A 15,168-nucleotide genomic window follows, 5' to 3' on the forward strand; every position below is an offset into this window, starting at 1 on the left:
ACTGATTCTCATTAGTGAGGTGTGTGTGTGTGTGTGTGTGTGTGTGTGTGTGTGTGTGTGTGTGTGTGTGTGTGTGTGTGTGTGTGTGTGTGTGTGTGTGTGTGTGTGTGTGTGTGTGTGTGTATATATGTATAGATATATTTCAAATAAAAATCATTTGCATTATTTAATTTATATATGTATGTTAGTTTGGTGCAGACCCTCAGCAATTCCTTCATGGACCCATAGGGGGCCACAGACCTCAGTTTGGAAATCCCTTGTGTAATGCAGGTACGGACAGGTTCGGACTTAGGACCAGCTCTCTGACCACTCTGTATTGTACGTTGTGTACAAGGCCACGGCGTGCGCACTGCATGGCCAGCATCTCAGTGTCAGGCACCTCATCGCGCATCACCCTTTATATACTATATACACTATATATACCATATACGCTATATACACTATATCTACTATATACACTATATCTACTATATACACTATATATACTATATACACTATAAACACTATATACAGTATAGTATATACACTATATACATGTCATCTCATCACCGTTCTCAGTCTCATTCCTGCAGTCTGTCAGTATTCACTACACTAGTGTTCGCAATCGCTACGCCGCCTTACCGTGAAATAACCTTGTATACACTAAATACATATGAAATAACACGGGTCCTCGCTTATCGACCACTTCGCTTAAGGACCTGGTCCTAGTAACGGAACTCGGTCGTTAAGTGAGGAGTACCTGTATATAGTAATCATTTTGACATCTTTCTCTTTGCCAGAGCTGCTCTATAGAACCCTTTTGAGTTAAGTTTGTTGTAGTATTATTGGTAGGTTTTTTTTGTATGACCCATTCCAGTGATTTCCCAGCATCTTATCTATTTTCTTATTAAGTATGGATGGATTTTGGATGGATTTTCTTACTATGTAAGCTTTTTAATGTGCATTCATAACTTTTAACCAGTAAAACAGATGGATTGGCATGCTAAGTCAGAACAACATGGTTTTTGTTTTTTTGCTCATAATCTTACTTGCCAAGCAAACTCTTCAACCCTAAACTCAGGAAAATGTTCACAACAAAACGAAAAGAACAAAGAACAACATAGGGAAAGATAGAAACCCACAAAAACCAAGTACAAACTTTTAAACATTTCTCGCTTACTAAAATAAACGTATTTTCTCTCCTCTTGCTGCACAGAGAGCCAGGAGAAAATTACCAACACCAGCTGGCTGGGCCGATAGGCATCCCCATATGCGAGGCCTTGGTGGAGTACAACCGAGGCAACTACGGTCGAGCCGTGGAGCTGCTTAACCCTGTGCGCTACCGCATGGTGGAGATAGGGGGCAGCGACGCTCAGGTGAGGCGGAACCACACCAGACCTTTACTGTGTTTAGTGTGATCCACGATCAGATAGTGCTTTCCAATATTAAGACCGAAATCCCTGTTGTGGTGGCAGGGGCTCTTGCCTGGGGACAGCTTCCAAGGTTGCACAGTAAGATGGCGTGCAGCCCATCAGTTTACACTGAGGAACATAAAGAAAGCGAGAACGTACAGCCCTAACATGCAGCATGAATAATGGATGGCTGCCAGGGATGTTTGTAGATTTTGTGCATTGTGTGTTCAGGAATATACAATCCCTTAGGTGCAAAAGCAGTATATGCTATAACCAAAACACGAACAGTAAAGAAAGGCTGCGAAGGAGTGAGCAGCTACAATGGTTTCGCTGTGTTTGTTTGCTTTGTCTCGCAGCGAGACGTCTTCGGTCAGCTGCTCATCCATGCGGCCATGAAGTCCGATAAGACGCACCACCGGAAACTGGCGAGGTAACGGTAATCCTGCTTCTCTCTCCTTAACCCTGCAAGCTTTGTGTTTGGCCGAATTATCCTTCTAATAAATCGGGGATGGCGGGGGTGAAGCAGGACATAGCAGGGTGCAGCGCAATCGCCCCTGGAGGCTCGTGTCACGGCACTGGGCTGGCTCTGGCTCCGGCTGGTTCTGGCTCCGGCTTTTCAGGGCGAGCTCCCACATTGTGTTTGCAGAAAAAACATGGTCTGCGTGCCCGGTTACACAAGCAGCCTCAATCCCCCTTCGCCATCCGTTGGCGCACACATTTCATTATTGATCAAAAGCGTCCTTCTCAGCCTCTCTCCCGGTCTGCATTGACCTCTTTGTTCCTCTGAACTCCTCCAGATGTCTTCTGGCCGAACGGGATGCTCTGAAGGCCAACTCCCCGCTGACTGACCGCCTCATCCAGAGAGCCCACGCCCTCCACATTTAGGCGGGACGCAATCCACGCACACCCCTCCTCCAGACTTCTCCACATTCCTAGTGATTCATGTGAAAAAATGTTATTTTTTTGTTCAAGATGATCAAGTCATTTACTTTGTCATTTACTTTGATGATCAAGTCATTCACAAGTCATCTGTTGGGAGACGGCTTTGCCATTTCAGGGAGAAGTATTGTCACTTTCATCTGTGAATGAATTATTAAGTTCTTGAATTGGGATCGTCTGTGTTGGGTTGACGACACTACAAATCGCGTATTTCCCAAAGGTTTTTTTTTTCCGTTAATCATCTGGGTTTACCCTCAACGTGGTTATTTTCCTTTCTCCAAAGTATGTCTTCTGAGGTGCTGGGAAATTGTTGGCATGTTCTTTTTTGTGATACTTCATCCATATCGTCAGTTTACTGACCATGAATAGCTTTGCTGCTTCATCAAATTCACCACAGCTGCCTTTCTCTTTTTGAGCCTGCCCAGTATACAGCATATAAACAAATATAAATATATAAAGGGTACATGCAAATACCAAATCGTTGTTGCTTAAAAAATATATTATTTAGGCTAAATGTAATAGCTCCGTTTGATCTCAGGTCTTCAAAAGCCTAGAAGTAGGATTTACTAGTGTTTGCTGTTTTGTGTTCATTAGTTGGATCTGCTGCTAATGATGGAATCACTTAAATCAATATGGACCAATGTGTTATTCAGAAAAGAAACATCTTGCTTTATTTTTGAACATGTCCCCTAATGCGAAGGGGTGAAGCAAAGTTCTTTGCTATGAAAAACAGAACCTCATACAGCAATTGCATTACACAGTCTTTCACATTTAGATAGGAACACTTTGCAGAAATAACAGCTTTGTGTCACTATAAATAAAATAAAAAAATCTGGTTCAAAACCAAAAAAATGTGCACCTGTCACTTCGAACACAGTCGTTTTGTTGTCGTTGCTGTTGTTTTTTTTGCGCAGGGTGGCCGTCCACACCCTCTTGCCCCAATAACTGATGAGAGATTTTTGCGCCGGAGAAGCCACGATGCGTTTAGCAGCCAGTGAGATGTCCTTGCAGATGGCGCCACCGGTTCTTTTTTCTTCCGCCCGGCCTCGGCCTGTTCTCACAGCACCGAGCTAATCTCGTCTTGGATCTGAGAGATCAGGATCTGGGACAGCACGATGCCTGCAATCTGGGGAGCAGAGACAGTGGCAGACGCTTCAGTTTACAGAACGAGGTGTGTACACAATGCCCCGCAGAGGAGCGTTGCTTGTTTGGACGACGAAACAAGATTGTTTGGTTGTTTTGGGTGCAATGCTGGGAAATCAGACTCAAAAAAAATGTTTTATACTTGCTTAAAACTTCTAATAACTATAATTATGTTAACTATAATTATATTACATGGCCCGATTCTGATTGGTCAATAACAGTAGTCAGCGGTAAGTTATTTCTGAATAATGACTGCTGTCTGTTAATAATGACCGTTGTCACGGGCAACCACTTCTCTGCCTGGATTGATGTCTGTCACATCACTCTGCCTACATGCTAATGCAGACATGATGACGGGATGACGCTAGATAGGAACTAAAATGCAAGATTGGAGATGCGTGCAGATGTGTCCAATTTCACCGTTAAAAGGTTGGTCTGTCGATCAATGTTTAGTTTTGTACGGCAAATAGTTTGCTATGTTTCAGTGTTGGCTCCGTTATTGCGGGCAATTTTTCTTGGCGGAAGCTCTGAAAGGTATACTTAGGTATGGATTAGGTTATGTACTGTATACTGATTATAAAACCAATACTCTTTGTCTCAGTGTATTATTTCATTGAGTAAATAGCAGCATTATAAGCAAGGTAGTGACCGGCTGGCTGCACATTTGCACATTTCTGCATTTGGTAATAGTGTCTGTTTAGAGTTAATTTTTTCATGGTTCTTTGCTTTTGCACTAGTATGCTGCCTTCTTGGCAACCATTGCAAGCATGGAAGTGCAACTCTTTTGCTTCCCATCTGATAAAGACCCATATAAAGAAACTAGACTTTAGTACAGTAAAGGGTTTAAAGGTTGTGTTTTTATCTGGAGCTGGGATTTCAAACCAGACGCCATATGATAAAGGGGCCTAATAATATACTGCAGAGAAGCCCACATGCTGTGGTAAATACATTTTTTTTTCATGTTCCAACAACAAAAATGTAAGTGGAGATGAAAGAAGAAGTTTGATCACTGCGAGTTACTGTAATAATAGATTAAGTGCGAATATAATCCCCCTCCATGTAAAGATGATGCGCGTAGATGCACAGTTAAGGCTGAAGAACCCCCATCAGATTTACTGAGCATCACAAGCAATGGGAATACTAACGCGATTGTTTTGACAGTGCTCATGTGTAATTCAGGTCCTCTCTCCTCCTGCAGGATTCTTGGGAATCCAATCAACGAGATATGAGGCGGAGAGACTGTATTTGAAAACAGGCTGAAGACAGTCTGCAAACCTCATAGTAACTGGAACAAAATGAGTGCCTAGTAGCTGCGGAAGCCCGCTCAGTACTTAGAGCTTGCTGTTGATCGTTGCACATTTGATCCCATAGTCAAACAAATATGTTATGATGTATTACTACCTACACATTGCCACAGCGTTTCAGTGTGAAACAGTTTTATTCAGTGTATCGTGGAAGGCTGACAGGCTTTTGAGAAGTGCACTGACAGTTGCCTCTCATTGACTCCTGTAATTGTACATTAACCCCTACTTCCATTCTGGAGGAGTAACATAATAAATCCCACAATATACTTGGAAGTTTCACACATCCCATTCCGACAGTGGTTGCTCCAAACAAGGCCTCTTATTTGATTTTTTTTTCTTCTGTTTTCCTTTTTTGCAGTGTGGGTGTGAACTTAGTAGACACATAGAATAAATAGATGGCTTTTATTTTTTATTTATTTTTTTTTTAACAATACTGAGACATCAATATCAGAGGCAAAACCCAGATTGAGCAGGAGCGTTTTGAGGCACACGAGCATCGACTTCATGTGTGATTTATTTCAGGGTGATGGGAACTGACTGACTGATTCTTGCAATGTCTGGGAGCGCTGACCAATGCCCTGAGGCTAAGACCCGTGCACGGTTATGTGGGATTTACTCACTGCGAAAACAAGGCCTAATAACAAGTGGCAATTGTACAGGGTTGGTATTTACACATTTAAAAGACATTGTTTCTAATCAAACTGAATAAGTTAGAGTGCATCTCTGTCCTTTGGAATTTAGAAGCCTGTGTTTGAGCTTGTGGGTTTGTTGATTGGTTGGGTGGGGGGGGGGGGGGTTACCTGAGGTAAAGCTAGGCCCAGCGCCAGAGCGCCCACTAGCAGCAGGTGGGACTCGATCCACATGACTGCTTTGTCCGCGCAGCCCACTGGGTATATCGTCTTGTCGGCTTGTAGGAAGTTCTGGTTCTGGACTCCGAATCCGCACATGGTGTTGATCACCACCTGTGTGCCGGGACAGTCGGACAGCATCAGTGAATGAAGAATGGGAGGATAGTTTCGCAGGTTGCAGTTAATTAAAAGGTCGAGTGATGGTCTTGATTCTTGATTATTACAGAATCTTCTTGTCGCAGCAGGTTGCGGCATGAGTTATTTCATAAACAAGAGATTTTTTTTTCTCCCCCTTTTCACCCTTGTAGTACCAAGGTTACTGTGAGTTGCCCTTTGTCTGACGTCTATTCAATAAAAGTCTAGTAAAATCTAATGTAGCCCTTAATTTTCTGTCTCCACACAAATGGGGAACTGTCAATGGGCTCCCGGAGCCTTTTGTCGACGGGGCTTTTGTTGTCTGTGTCAAGCTCGGACCAGGGATGCTGTTTGACATTTGTTTGTGTGTGTGTTTTGTGTCTGTGCGTCAATTAGTTTGCTGTGTTGATGGACTAAATCTGGTAATGTGGTTCTGGTCGTTCTACCAGATATGAAGAACCCACCTCTCCGGGCACAGGGGTGCAGCAGGAATAGGGCACAGCACAGCGTTCAGAGCTGGGGTTGCCTTGGGTACAGTTGAAGTACAGATTCCATGACCAGTCTGTGTAGTTGTTCCACCCACAACACTTAAACTGAGAGGGGGAGAGAGAGAGAGGGAGAGAGGGAGAGGGATCGACAGAGAGAGAGAGAGAGAGAGAGATTTAGAACGATGGTCTGGCAGTGTACAGTACGCTCTGTACGACTGGCCTTCTCCCAAGAGGGGCAGTCCGTTGACACAAGTGTGTCAGTGTATGCGGATGATGGAGGAGAGAGATGCAACATGGAGAAAAAACCCACAGAGCAGGAACTGCACCACATACGCACAGCCCTTTACGTGGACTGCGTCATACACACACACACACACACACACACACACACACACACACACACACACACACACACACAAACCCTAGTGATCGGTTACCGCTTGATGTGGTTTACTGGCTCAGCTGCTGTAAGATATTCCATAAACCTTTGACAGCAAACTAGCATGAGATTTGTGAGATGTTCACACACACACACACACACACACACACACACACACACACTCATACACCATCATTACCAACTTCCAAAGGTGTGAAATGGACTAGACCAGGGGTTCCTTAAGGGTCCTTGAAGGAATTTCAATGCCGCCCCCCAGTGAAACATAAATAAGTCACTAATTAGGGTGTAATGCGTGTGTGGGGGCGGTTGACTGAACTAATGCACCTCTTGCTGGATGTAATCCATCAGGTTCTGCAGGTCCAGGTCGTCCCTGTAGTGCACTATGGCCTTCTTCACAAACTTTCCCAGCGCGTCGCGGGTCTGCGGAAGAGGAGGGAGAGGAGGGATTTCCTCCCTGAGTCGCAACCTCACCGTGACGTGAGCTGCTCACACAACATTGTTTACGCATGTTGACTTTAATAATGGATAATTTCACAGTCACATTATACATTATACAACATAGAGATGGGATAATATCCACCACCCCCAAATTGACATAATGGGGCCATAAACAAGTTACAATACAGTAATTAATGCAACATAGTACCGTGGTGGCACAAAATTATAACCTTTTCAGAATGTACGATAGATAAGGTAAACTCTACACTTTTAAGGTGGGTATTCCCTAAGGCTCAGCTGTCTTGGTTCCCTGACACGTCACTATTCGTAAACAAATTGAACGAGATGAGATTTACAGTAAGGCGCTTTATGACGTCATCATATTATTTACTATAAATGTACAGATTCCGATTGAGAATTTCCGGTCGGACCGTGTCCGGCGTGCGGCGTAGACTCGGTCACTCTGTACTTGTTCGATGTTACCAACTATAGTTTTACGTGTGTATTTATATACACACGTATTCTTACCTGGTAGATGTCAGTAGATCTGTTCGATTGATATTTTAAATCTGTGGTCCCCATTACTTTGCCGGATTAATGAAAAATACAATAAAAAGTAATCACTAAAAACTTGTCACCGCGTCCACACGAAACCACTGAAATGTCCGACTGAGTGATGCGTTTAAGATCCAGCAAGGTGTCTGAAAAATAGAAGCCGTGCAACGGTAATAACGCACAGAAATACTACAATGTTTTTCGTATTTCAAGATTCAAGAGGTTTATTTGTCACATGGAAATGTAACTTACTGATAATGTAATCCAAGGAAAATACTCATAAATACAAATTAATGACGTGCCCAACATCGCACCAAATGGTGCGATGAAAATCGTGCTGCGTTTCAGAGAACCCGGCAAACTGTGAAACGCACCAAACTGACGAAACTAAACTGGACCCTGTGTATTGCTTTTTTATTATTATTTGTCAGCTTCCTTATTCCTCTTCCAACTCTTTACTAATTAGACTAGATCCATGACACACACAACCCTAACCCTTTCACAAATAACAGATTGTCTAAAGTTGTGATTGATACCCAAACTCCATCTCTTTGGGCCACTTCTCCCCACTCGGCTAAAGGGATCAAGTCATTCTTTTCGAGGAGAAAAATTTGGCCTCAAACTTGGGCAGCTGATCTGCATAATAACTACTTCATACTCAAGTTCAAACTGCTCTAATTGCGCAGTGCAGCGCAACATGTGACAAAGCCAGAATTCAGCGTCTTCTGTCCCGACAGGAGACACTCTCCAAAGCTTGGCTATGCCTTCATATCGTACGATAAAGTGAATGGGGCAGACAAAAGGCGGCCTTATTTGAGTCCAGCACCCACATCGAAAAAACTTGACTTAATGGCAAGAATGAAAACACAGACCTCGCTCTGAATGCACAATGACTGAATGGCTTGCAATACATTACATTTTATTACGTCATTTAGCAGATGCTTCTTTCCAAAGTAACTTACAACAAGTACATTTCGTCATAGTACCAACCACTGTATATCACAGTCAGCTAAACTTCTCTAGGAACAATCAACACTGGTGCAATAGTGGCCCCGGTGCCATATTTTCCTGCAGCGACTCCTGCGAGATCCTTCGGGGACTACGGTCATAAGCCTTCTCAAGATCTACAAAACACTTGTTGACCAGATAAGAAAACTCCCCTGCCCCTTCAATTATGTATCCTGTTCCATGGCCAGGTTTTTCTTCCTGAATCCAACGTTTTTCTCTCAGCCTTCATCAGAATTTCCTTTCAGACACCCTGGCACATGGTTTCTCAGGACTCTTCTTAGCCTTCATATTTATACCTAGCCTTTTTTTTTTATGAAGGTTAAGGTACGTTTTCACTCATCAAGGTAAATGCCATTACTTCTATATACAGTATATTTATCTTTAGTTTATATCGTCTTTTTTTTATATTTATCGATTGCCACTAGTGGCTATATTGTGTTATTATAGTGCTGCTGTCTGAATTACATGACAAATAGTACTTCTTCAAATTCAATTCAAACTAAATTAGGCGCATTGACAGAGCTTGTGGTGAGAATATTCTCTAAATGTACTTGATTAAATGTTTGATTAAGCTGTACAAGTAAGAATGTCGAAAGACGATCGATTTTTCATTTTTTATTCGCTCTACTAATTCCGAGCGTTAATAGCTCCCCCTCTCTCCCTCTCATATATCTATCTATCCTTCCTCTCCTGTTGTGGCACCGCATGCCTCGGCGTTGCCCCTGTGTGCCTTTACCGTCACACCTCCCCGTATCATTAGCAGCAAAGGCTCCTTGAAACGATCTGTCGAAATGGAGCATTTGGTTCCACTTTGAAGTGCCAAGGCATTTGAATCATTTAGCGCGGAAGGATGCTGGGAGGGCTGTTAAACTGCGCTGTTAAGCAGCAGGCAGTGTGGGCGCTGACAGCGAACACGGGGGAGGGGAGGAGGAGAGGCATCGCCAGCCAGTAGGCACCCCGGAACCAGACGCCAATGTCAGGGAACATTACTACCGCACACAGCTGGAGCTTATTTAAATTCTCTGTTGAGACGTGAGCCAGAAGGTGCTGCGGGAGGTAAGTCAATGCCAGAGGGGGTGGTCTTTCTTGAGTTTGCCTTTGAAAATCAATCACTAGGCACATGCTGGTTATGCAGATACACACACTACTATGGATTCAGAGATACACACAAACTGAGTCGTATTGAGGGCAGATCGATCAGTGCATATCAGCCAGCTGTCATAGTACCTGATCTGAGTAGAAGAATCCTAGCACCGCGATGGCCAGCTGGGTAAGGAACACCAGCGTCAGGCTGAAGGAAAACTGGACAGGCACAGAGGAACAGCCTTTTTGAACCACATCCAAACTATGCATGCAAGGACAAATATGCAACGCTACATAAAATCAAACGTAGCATTTGGTTGGCACAAGATGGCCCTTGAGGCAAAGCAGTAGTAGAGGCGGCGTCCCCAGGTAACCCACGATACGATACTATCGCGATACATAGGAAGCATTGCGATCTATTGCAGTATTGTTGTTTTTTTTGTCCCAACTCCAAGCGGCAGTGATTGGAGGTGTTACCGTCTTGAGGAGGTGGATGTTTTCCCGCAGAGCGCCGATGCAGCCACAGAACGTGATGAAGAACATGACCACCCCGACCACGATGAGGATGACCGCCGGGTCGATCAGGAACGTGTCCCGCACGGTGTCTGAAAGACAGGCCAGACAGAATCCGGTTTTCAGGTGCGTATGCTTTTCTCTCCTTCTACTCTTTGATGTGTTCTTGTTACCCTGTTATTTGTGGCCGCAAACCTGTTGCTCGATTCCTCCCGCTCGTATAGCGAGACTTTGATCTTGATCTCCACAAATCCAGAGTCAAAGGCCTCTCAAACCAGATTTCTTTCAACTTTTCCCCTGGCGTTCCGCCCTTCCTGTTTCTTTTGCCCTTTCTAGATGTTTTTCTAGCTATTCTACACTTTGTCTGTCATCATCTGTTTTTGTTGCAGTTAAGAGCCCATGCTAGTCAAAGGGGTGCTAAGTGAAATTCAAGGAAATGACGATGGATGTAAACAAACCCTTGACCTTTGCCCTCCTCCCCATTCGCTCTCTTCCAAGAAGTTATTTTACTTATTCGTGCGGTGAACAAGAAATCTGCGGGGTCGCTGAGAATGAATCAACTGAGTCTCCCCTGGCGAGGCAGCGCAATAAAGTATTCTGAAACGGTTCAGAAACATTGCTGTCTTTACTGCTTTGGCCTTGTTAACCATGGGGAATCGTTTTTGGTGTTTTCTTTTGCTGCCCCTAAGTTCATAGAGCACAGCGGAATAGACCTTACCGTAAACGAAAATGTATGTTTTAAATTTTTTTTTGTACATTTGCGCAAACAGCCGAAAGCAAAGAACAACTATGACATGTTATCGCACGACTGTGCACTGCATTCTGAGTGTCGTGACAGACTCCTAAACACAGCAGGTCACTGCTTTTAATGTCACACCCACAGGTCTACACACTGACTTGTACCCCAACACTCCCCTCGCTGCCTGCTAAAAGAAAACAACAACATTCCAATACGGCACCAATAATGTTTTCCACCGCCAGACATGAGATATTAGTTTACACAGAGTGAACAATAAAAACAGCTGAGCTGAAATGAAACGAGTTCCTTTCTTTCTTTACACACCTGTTGCTTTCTGGACCTTGGCGTAGACGCCTATTGCAACGATCAGCAGGGAGAAAACCTGCGGAGAGAATAGCGGCGGGAACTGTTATAGGTGTCTGTAAATTGTAATTGGTGTCGTTGGCGTAATCCTCGGGAACACAAATCACGGCTAACGTGCCAACATCTAGACGTCGAGCCGTTTTTTCAAATGTTTTTCCTTATTGTTATAATTTCTGAGAAGAAAGAGGCCTACATCTGCGAGATCAGTTCACAGATGAATCATCGCAATTAGAAACGACCAGCTCCGCTTTCAAACACGAGCCCATTGTGTCTTGTCTTGGCTTTGACTTTGCCTCCGTAGTGTGTTTTCTTGCCGCTACTGTGGCGAAATCATTTGTTTCCAAGGATCGAAGAGAAAGAGAGGATCAAAAACTGTGGGAGAACAGGGTCGGGAAGAGGCCACGGATGGTCTTCTCTGTTCTAAGGAACGAGGTTTGGAGGTGTCTTGCGAGGCCCCCTCCTTCAAAAAGTGCCTACCTCGTGAAATATTAAACCATAGGGTTGATATCTCGCTTAAAACATGTATCGGTTGGAAGTGAAGAGGAGCTCTAATGAGGTCTCCTCGGCAGAGGGAAGATTCCAGGTACCCTGCAGCTGGTCAGCTGGTCTATCAAAATGTGTGTAAGTATGTATATATGTATATATATATATATATATATATATATATATATATATATATATTGTCAAGGATACATGTGAATCACCCCGATAGAAGTCACAGGAAGTAGAACGATGCTGGATCGGAACATGTTGGCTCCCCTCGTCAACACCTGGTTTCCCATTCCATTTATGCTTTTTCGCACCTTGTGTATCTCAGCTTCCCTTTCTAACCTTGTGATTCACACAAATTCTGTTAGTTGCTAATGGCTTGGTGGCAGTTCAATGGGGATGGTTGTGCGTTGTGCAGTCATGTTCAGTATATCGGTCTGCGTGCGTTTTCTTTAATTTTCTCACTTTCCCCGAATCCTTATTGTCCGTTTCAAATTGTATCCGCTTGTTTCGACAATTCCCGTTTGTTTCGCAAACACAAAGTATTCCAGCAATGTTTACAGGCTTTTGAAAAAGGGATGAATCGGTCCCCTCCTGGCAGGGGGCTTGGAGGTGAAGGCAGGCGGGGATGAGCCTCGCTGGTGGGGGACAAAGGCCTGATGGATTAGGGCTGCAGTGTTCGCCGCTGAGCCTCTCTCTGCTAAACAAGCACAACGCCACCCGGGCAGCTCGGCTCGGTTTGGCTGAGAGCGGTTCTCGTTCAATGGCCTCGCAGTTCATCACAGCTGCAGTACAGGTGTTTGTACATGGTTTACACATTGTCTTCCGCTAAGTGTCTCCGTGTGGGATGGGGTGGGCAGCGATTTGGAGGAGTTGCCGTTGCCGTCCGATCAGCTGAAACTTGAGTACAAATAAGGATGAAAGATTCAAGGGTGCGCTTCGGTGTGGACGCTGTATGTACATGTGGATTCAGGTTTTTCGTCAATAAACTGAAACTGTGGTGACATATTTACAATTCCGGTCGTTCTGCCTAAATTTACTTTATTGAAAACGTCACTGATGACGAGTGTGCTGTGTACAGTCGGTGTGACTTCCGCTCTAAAATGTACTTATTTGAAGGCACTTTGGATAAAACTGTCTGGAAACATGACTTATGTAAATGCAATGCATAGGGTGGCGTCTTAATGGCCGCCTACAGCTGTGTGACGCCAAACTGCGGTGCTACTAGTTCACTACAAAGGGTAGCAGGAATATGTTAAATAATTTGTATTATTGTATTGAGCATGAACTTATTTGTACACAATGTTTTTGTGCCTTTGATGTCACATCGCATGCCCATTGACAGAAAGCAGTTCATACCCTGGATTCTGTCTGGAGGTTGTTTAGGCCTGTTGGTTCAACTTATGGGAAATAGCGGAATAATGTGATAAGTGTCTCAGTGCACCAGGGCGGCAACAGGTCTGGGTATTACTGTATATTAGCTTGTAGTCAGGAGCAGCGGGGAGGTGGGAGCCCCTCCGCCCCCCGCTGCGAACAACCCGGGAAACCATCTGAATTGCATTTTTTAATCCATTATTCACAAGTTGTCTTTTGGCTGTGTTTCTTTGCTTCAAATATGTGATATTGGAAGTAAGTGATCTGGGAGACCTTCAGAGCCCCAGGATATAGACTGCAGAGCTATTACTGTACTTACCCAAAACAAGAAGCTGAAGAAGAAGAGGAAATATCTGATCCATGGGTTGATGAAGGAGAACGTCTCTGCTCGGCTCAGATTCTGTTTCCTGTCCATCGTGTGCCGTTGTTGTTTTTCGTTTTTCTTTCCGCCGCCACCACCGCCGCCGCCGATCCAGGCCCGCCCCAGAGCTATTTGGTCGCCGTGTGAATCAGCTGCTGCGAAGAGGGCTTGGTTTGCAGTGAGCAATGGGGGGGTTGGGTGGGTGTCATGACGTTGTGACGCTGCTCGGCCAGGCTGGTAGGGCCCAGAACTGTCGTGCAGCAACGCGAGTCAGAGTCAGATTACACAGAACATATCTCTGGCCCTGACAGCAGACCATTGGGCTCGGGAGCCACTGCAGCATTGTCAGCCTGTCAGCTGGTGGTCTTTCTCTGGATCCTCTCTCTCTTTCAAAGTTAAACTGCTCTCTTTGCTATCTCGCTCTCTCTCTGTTTTTCTTTCTGTTGCCTCAAAGTTCCTGGATCCGGCTGCTGCCGAGCCACAGAGGCGCACGCAGAAAGTGCCTGTTAGCTTCTGTCAGGGTTGACAACTTCTGACAAGCTGATTTCAGAAACGCCCCCCCCCCCCCCCCCCCAGAGGCAAACAATTCACTGTCCTTCCAACATACAAAACAGTATCAGATCTCATCAAATGCAAATGCATTTCCCCAAGAAGAACGAAACAATACACAAGATAACCACACACATGTCATGTGCAGCACCTGTATTTGTATCCTCCTCTCCCAACACAGCTCGCCCGTCTCTATGCAGTTTTTATGCACTTTTATTTTTTATTTTTGAAATGATCCTGGGATTAATTCCACTATTATGCACAATCAGCGCTGGGCAGTAGATTCAGTAATATTATCACATTCCCCAGTAATGAGTAGTGTAACAAACTACTTTCAGTAATAATCTTTCAGTTACCACCCCCCCCCCCCCCCCCCCCCAGAAAATTGTTACAAACATACTTTTGTTGTATAATTTTAATATTTGTCGCACGTGCACATCCAGCACATACCGGCGATTACCCTGACATTCACACTGCTATAGTTCCATATGAACAGAGGACTTGATATATGACAGGGGTATCCAGAGACTTGACTTTAACTGCATGAGCTCAACATTTATTGCAGGCACTGAAACACCGTGTCCACATTACATGCACTCTGAGCTTAACCGGATCACTCCTCATGTTACTCCACTTCCACTTCAGTAACTTTATTACATCAGTATTAGTGTGTGGCACTATTGCACACATAGAGGCACACAGTCTGACACAGTCTGAATTTTGGAGAGAAAGGACGCCATTACCAATATTGTGGCGTGTAATGGAAAAGTAATATAACATATAACAAGAGGTAACGAATCACTGTTGACAGGGACTAATGAGTAAAGTAATATTACTTTTGAAAAGAGTAATGAGTAACAAATTACATTTTTTGAGTAACAAGCCCGACACTGCTCACGATCACGGTCTATGAGGCCCTCAGCAGCTGCCTGTGTATTTTAAACACTCCCACATCCCTCTGCTTCTCAAGAAACCGGGCCTTGACCACACTACTCATAAAATCTTAGACCATTTATTGCTAAAATTCTTGACAGGGAAACTGTGGAAG

The 15,168-nt window shown here is 44.3% G+C and overlaps 2 protein-coding genes across 3 annotated transcripts in view; one reads left to right on the top strand and one right to left on the bottom strand.

Moving 5' to 3' along the window:
* The window catches only part of ttc38 (tetratricopeptide repeat domain 38), a 31,206-nt gene extending 28,879 nt beyond the window's left edge, over positions 1-2,327 (top strand). The window contains exons 12-14 of the mRNA XM_080002708.1: positions 1,196-1,355; positions 1,748-1,821; positions 2,189-2,327. Coding sequence (XP_079858834.1) covers positions 1,196-1,355; positions 1,748-1,821; positions 2,189-2,276 — 322 coding nt within the window. The 3' untranslated portion in view covers positions 2,277-2,327. The remainder of the gene's footprint in view (positions 1-1,195; positions 1,356-1,747; positions 1,822-2,188) is intronic.
* tspan33b (tetraspanin 33b) lies at positions 2,298-13,701 on the bottom strand. 2 transcript variants are annotated; one of them, XM_080002709.1, is made up of 8 exons: positions 13,530-13,701; positions 11,309-11,366; positions 10,210-10,337; positions 9,877-9,951; positions 6,973-7,068; positions 6,225-6,353; positions 5,578-5,739; positions 2,301-3,456 (listed from the first exon to the last, which is right to left on the bottom strand). In XM_080002709.1, the coding sequence occupies exons 1-8, from the start codon at positions 13,623-13,625 to the stop codon at positions 3,388-3,390; spliced, it is 813 nt and encodes a 270-aa protein (XP_079858835.1). In that variant the 5' UTR covers positions 13,626-13,701; the 3' UTR covers positions 2,301-3,387. The 2 variants fall into 2 exon arrangements, with proteins under 2 accessions (XP_079858836.1, XP_079858835.1); XM_080002710.1 differs by lacking the exon at positions 11,309-11,366 and having other exon boundaries at positions 2,298-3,456.
* Between the last annotated feature and the right edge of the window lie 1,467 nt (positions 13,702-15,168).

Source organism: Zeus faber, assembly GCF_960531495.2.
Source record: "Zeus faber genome assembly, chromosome: 6".
Taxonomy (NCBI): Eukaryota; Metazoa; Chordata; class Actinopteri; order Zeiformes; family Zeidae; genus Zeus; species Zeus faber.

Coding starts and splice junctions, on each gene's coding strand:
- tspan33b (XM_080002709.1), bottom strand. CDS start 13,625: ATGGACAGGAAACAGAATCTGAGCCGAGCAGAGACGTTCTCCTTCATC. Junction 11,367..13,529: donor TCTTCAGCTTCTTGTTTTGG/GTAAGTACAGTA, acceptor TTCTCTCCGCAG/GTTTTCTCCCTGCTGATCGT. Junction 7,069..9,876: donor GATTCTTCTACTCAGATCAG/GTACTATGACAG, acceptor CCTCTTCCGCAG/ACCCGCGACGCGCTGGGAAA.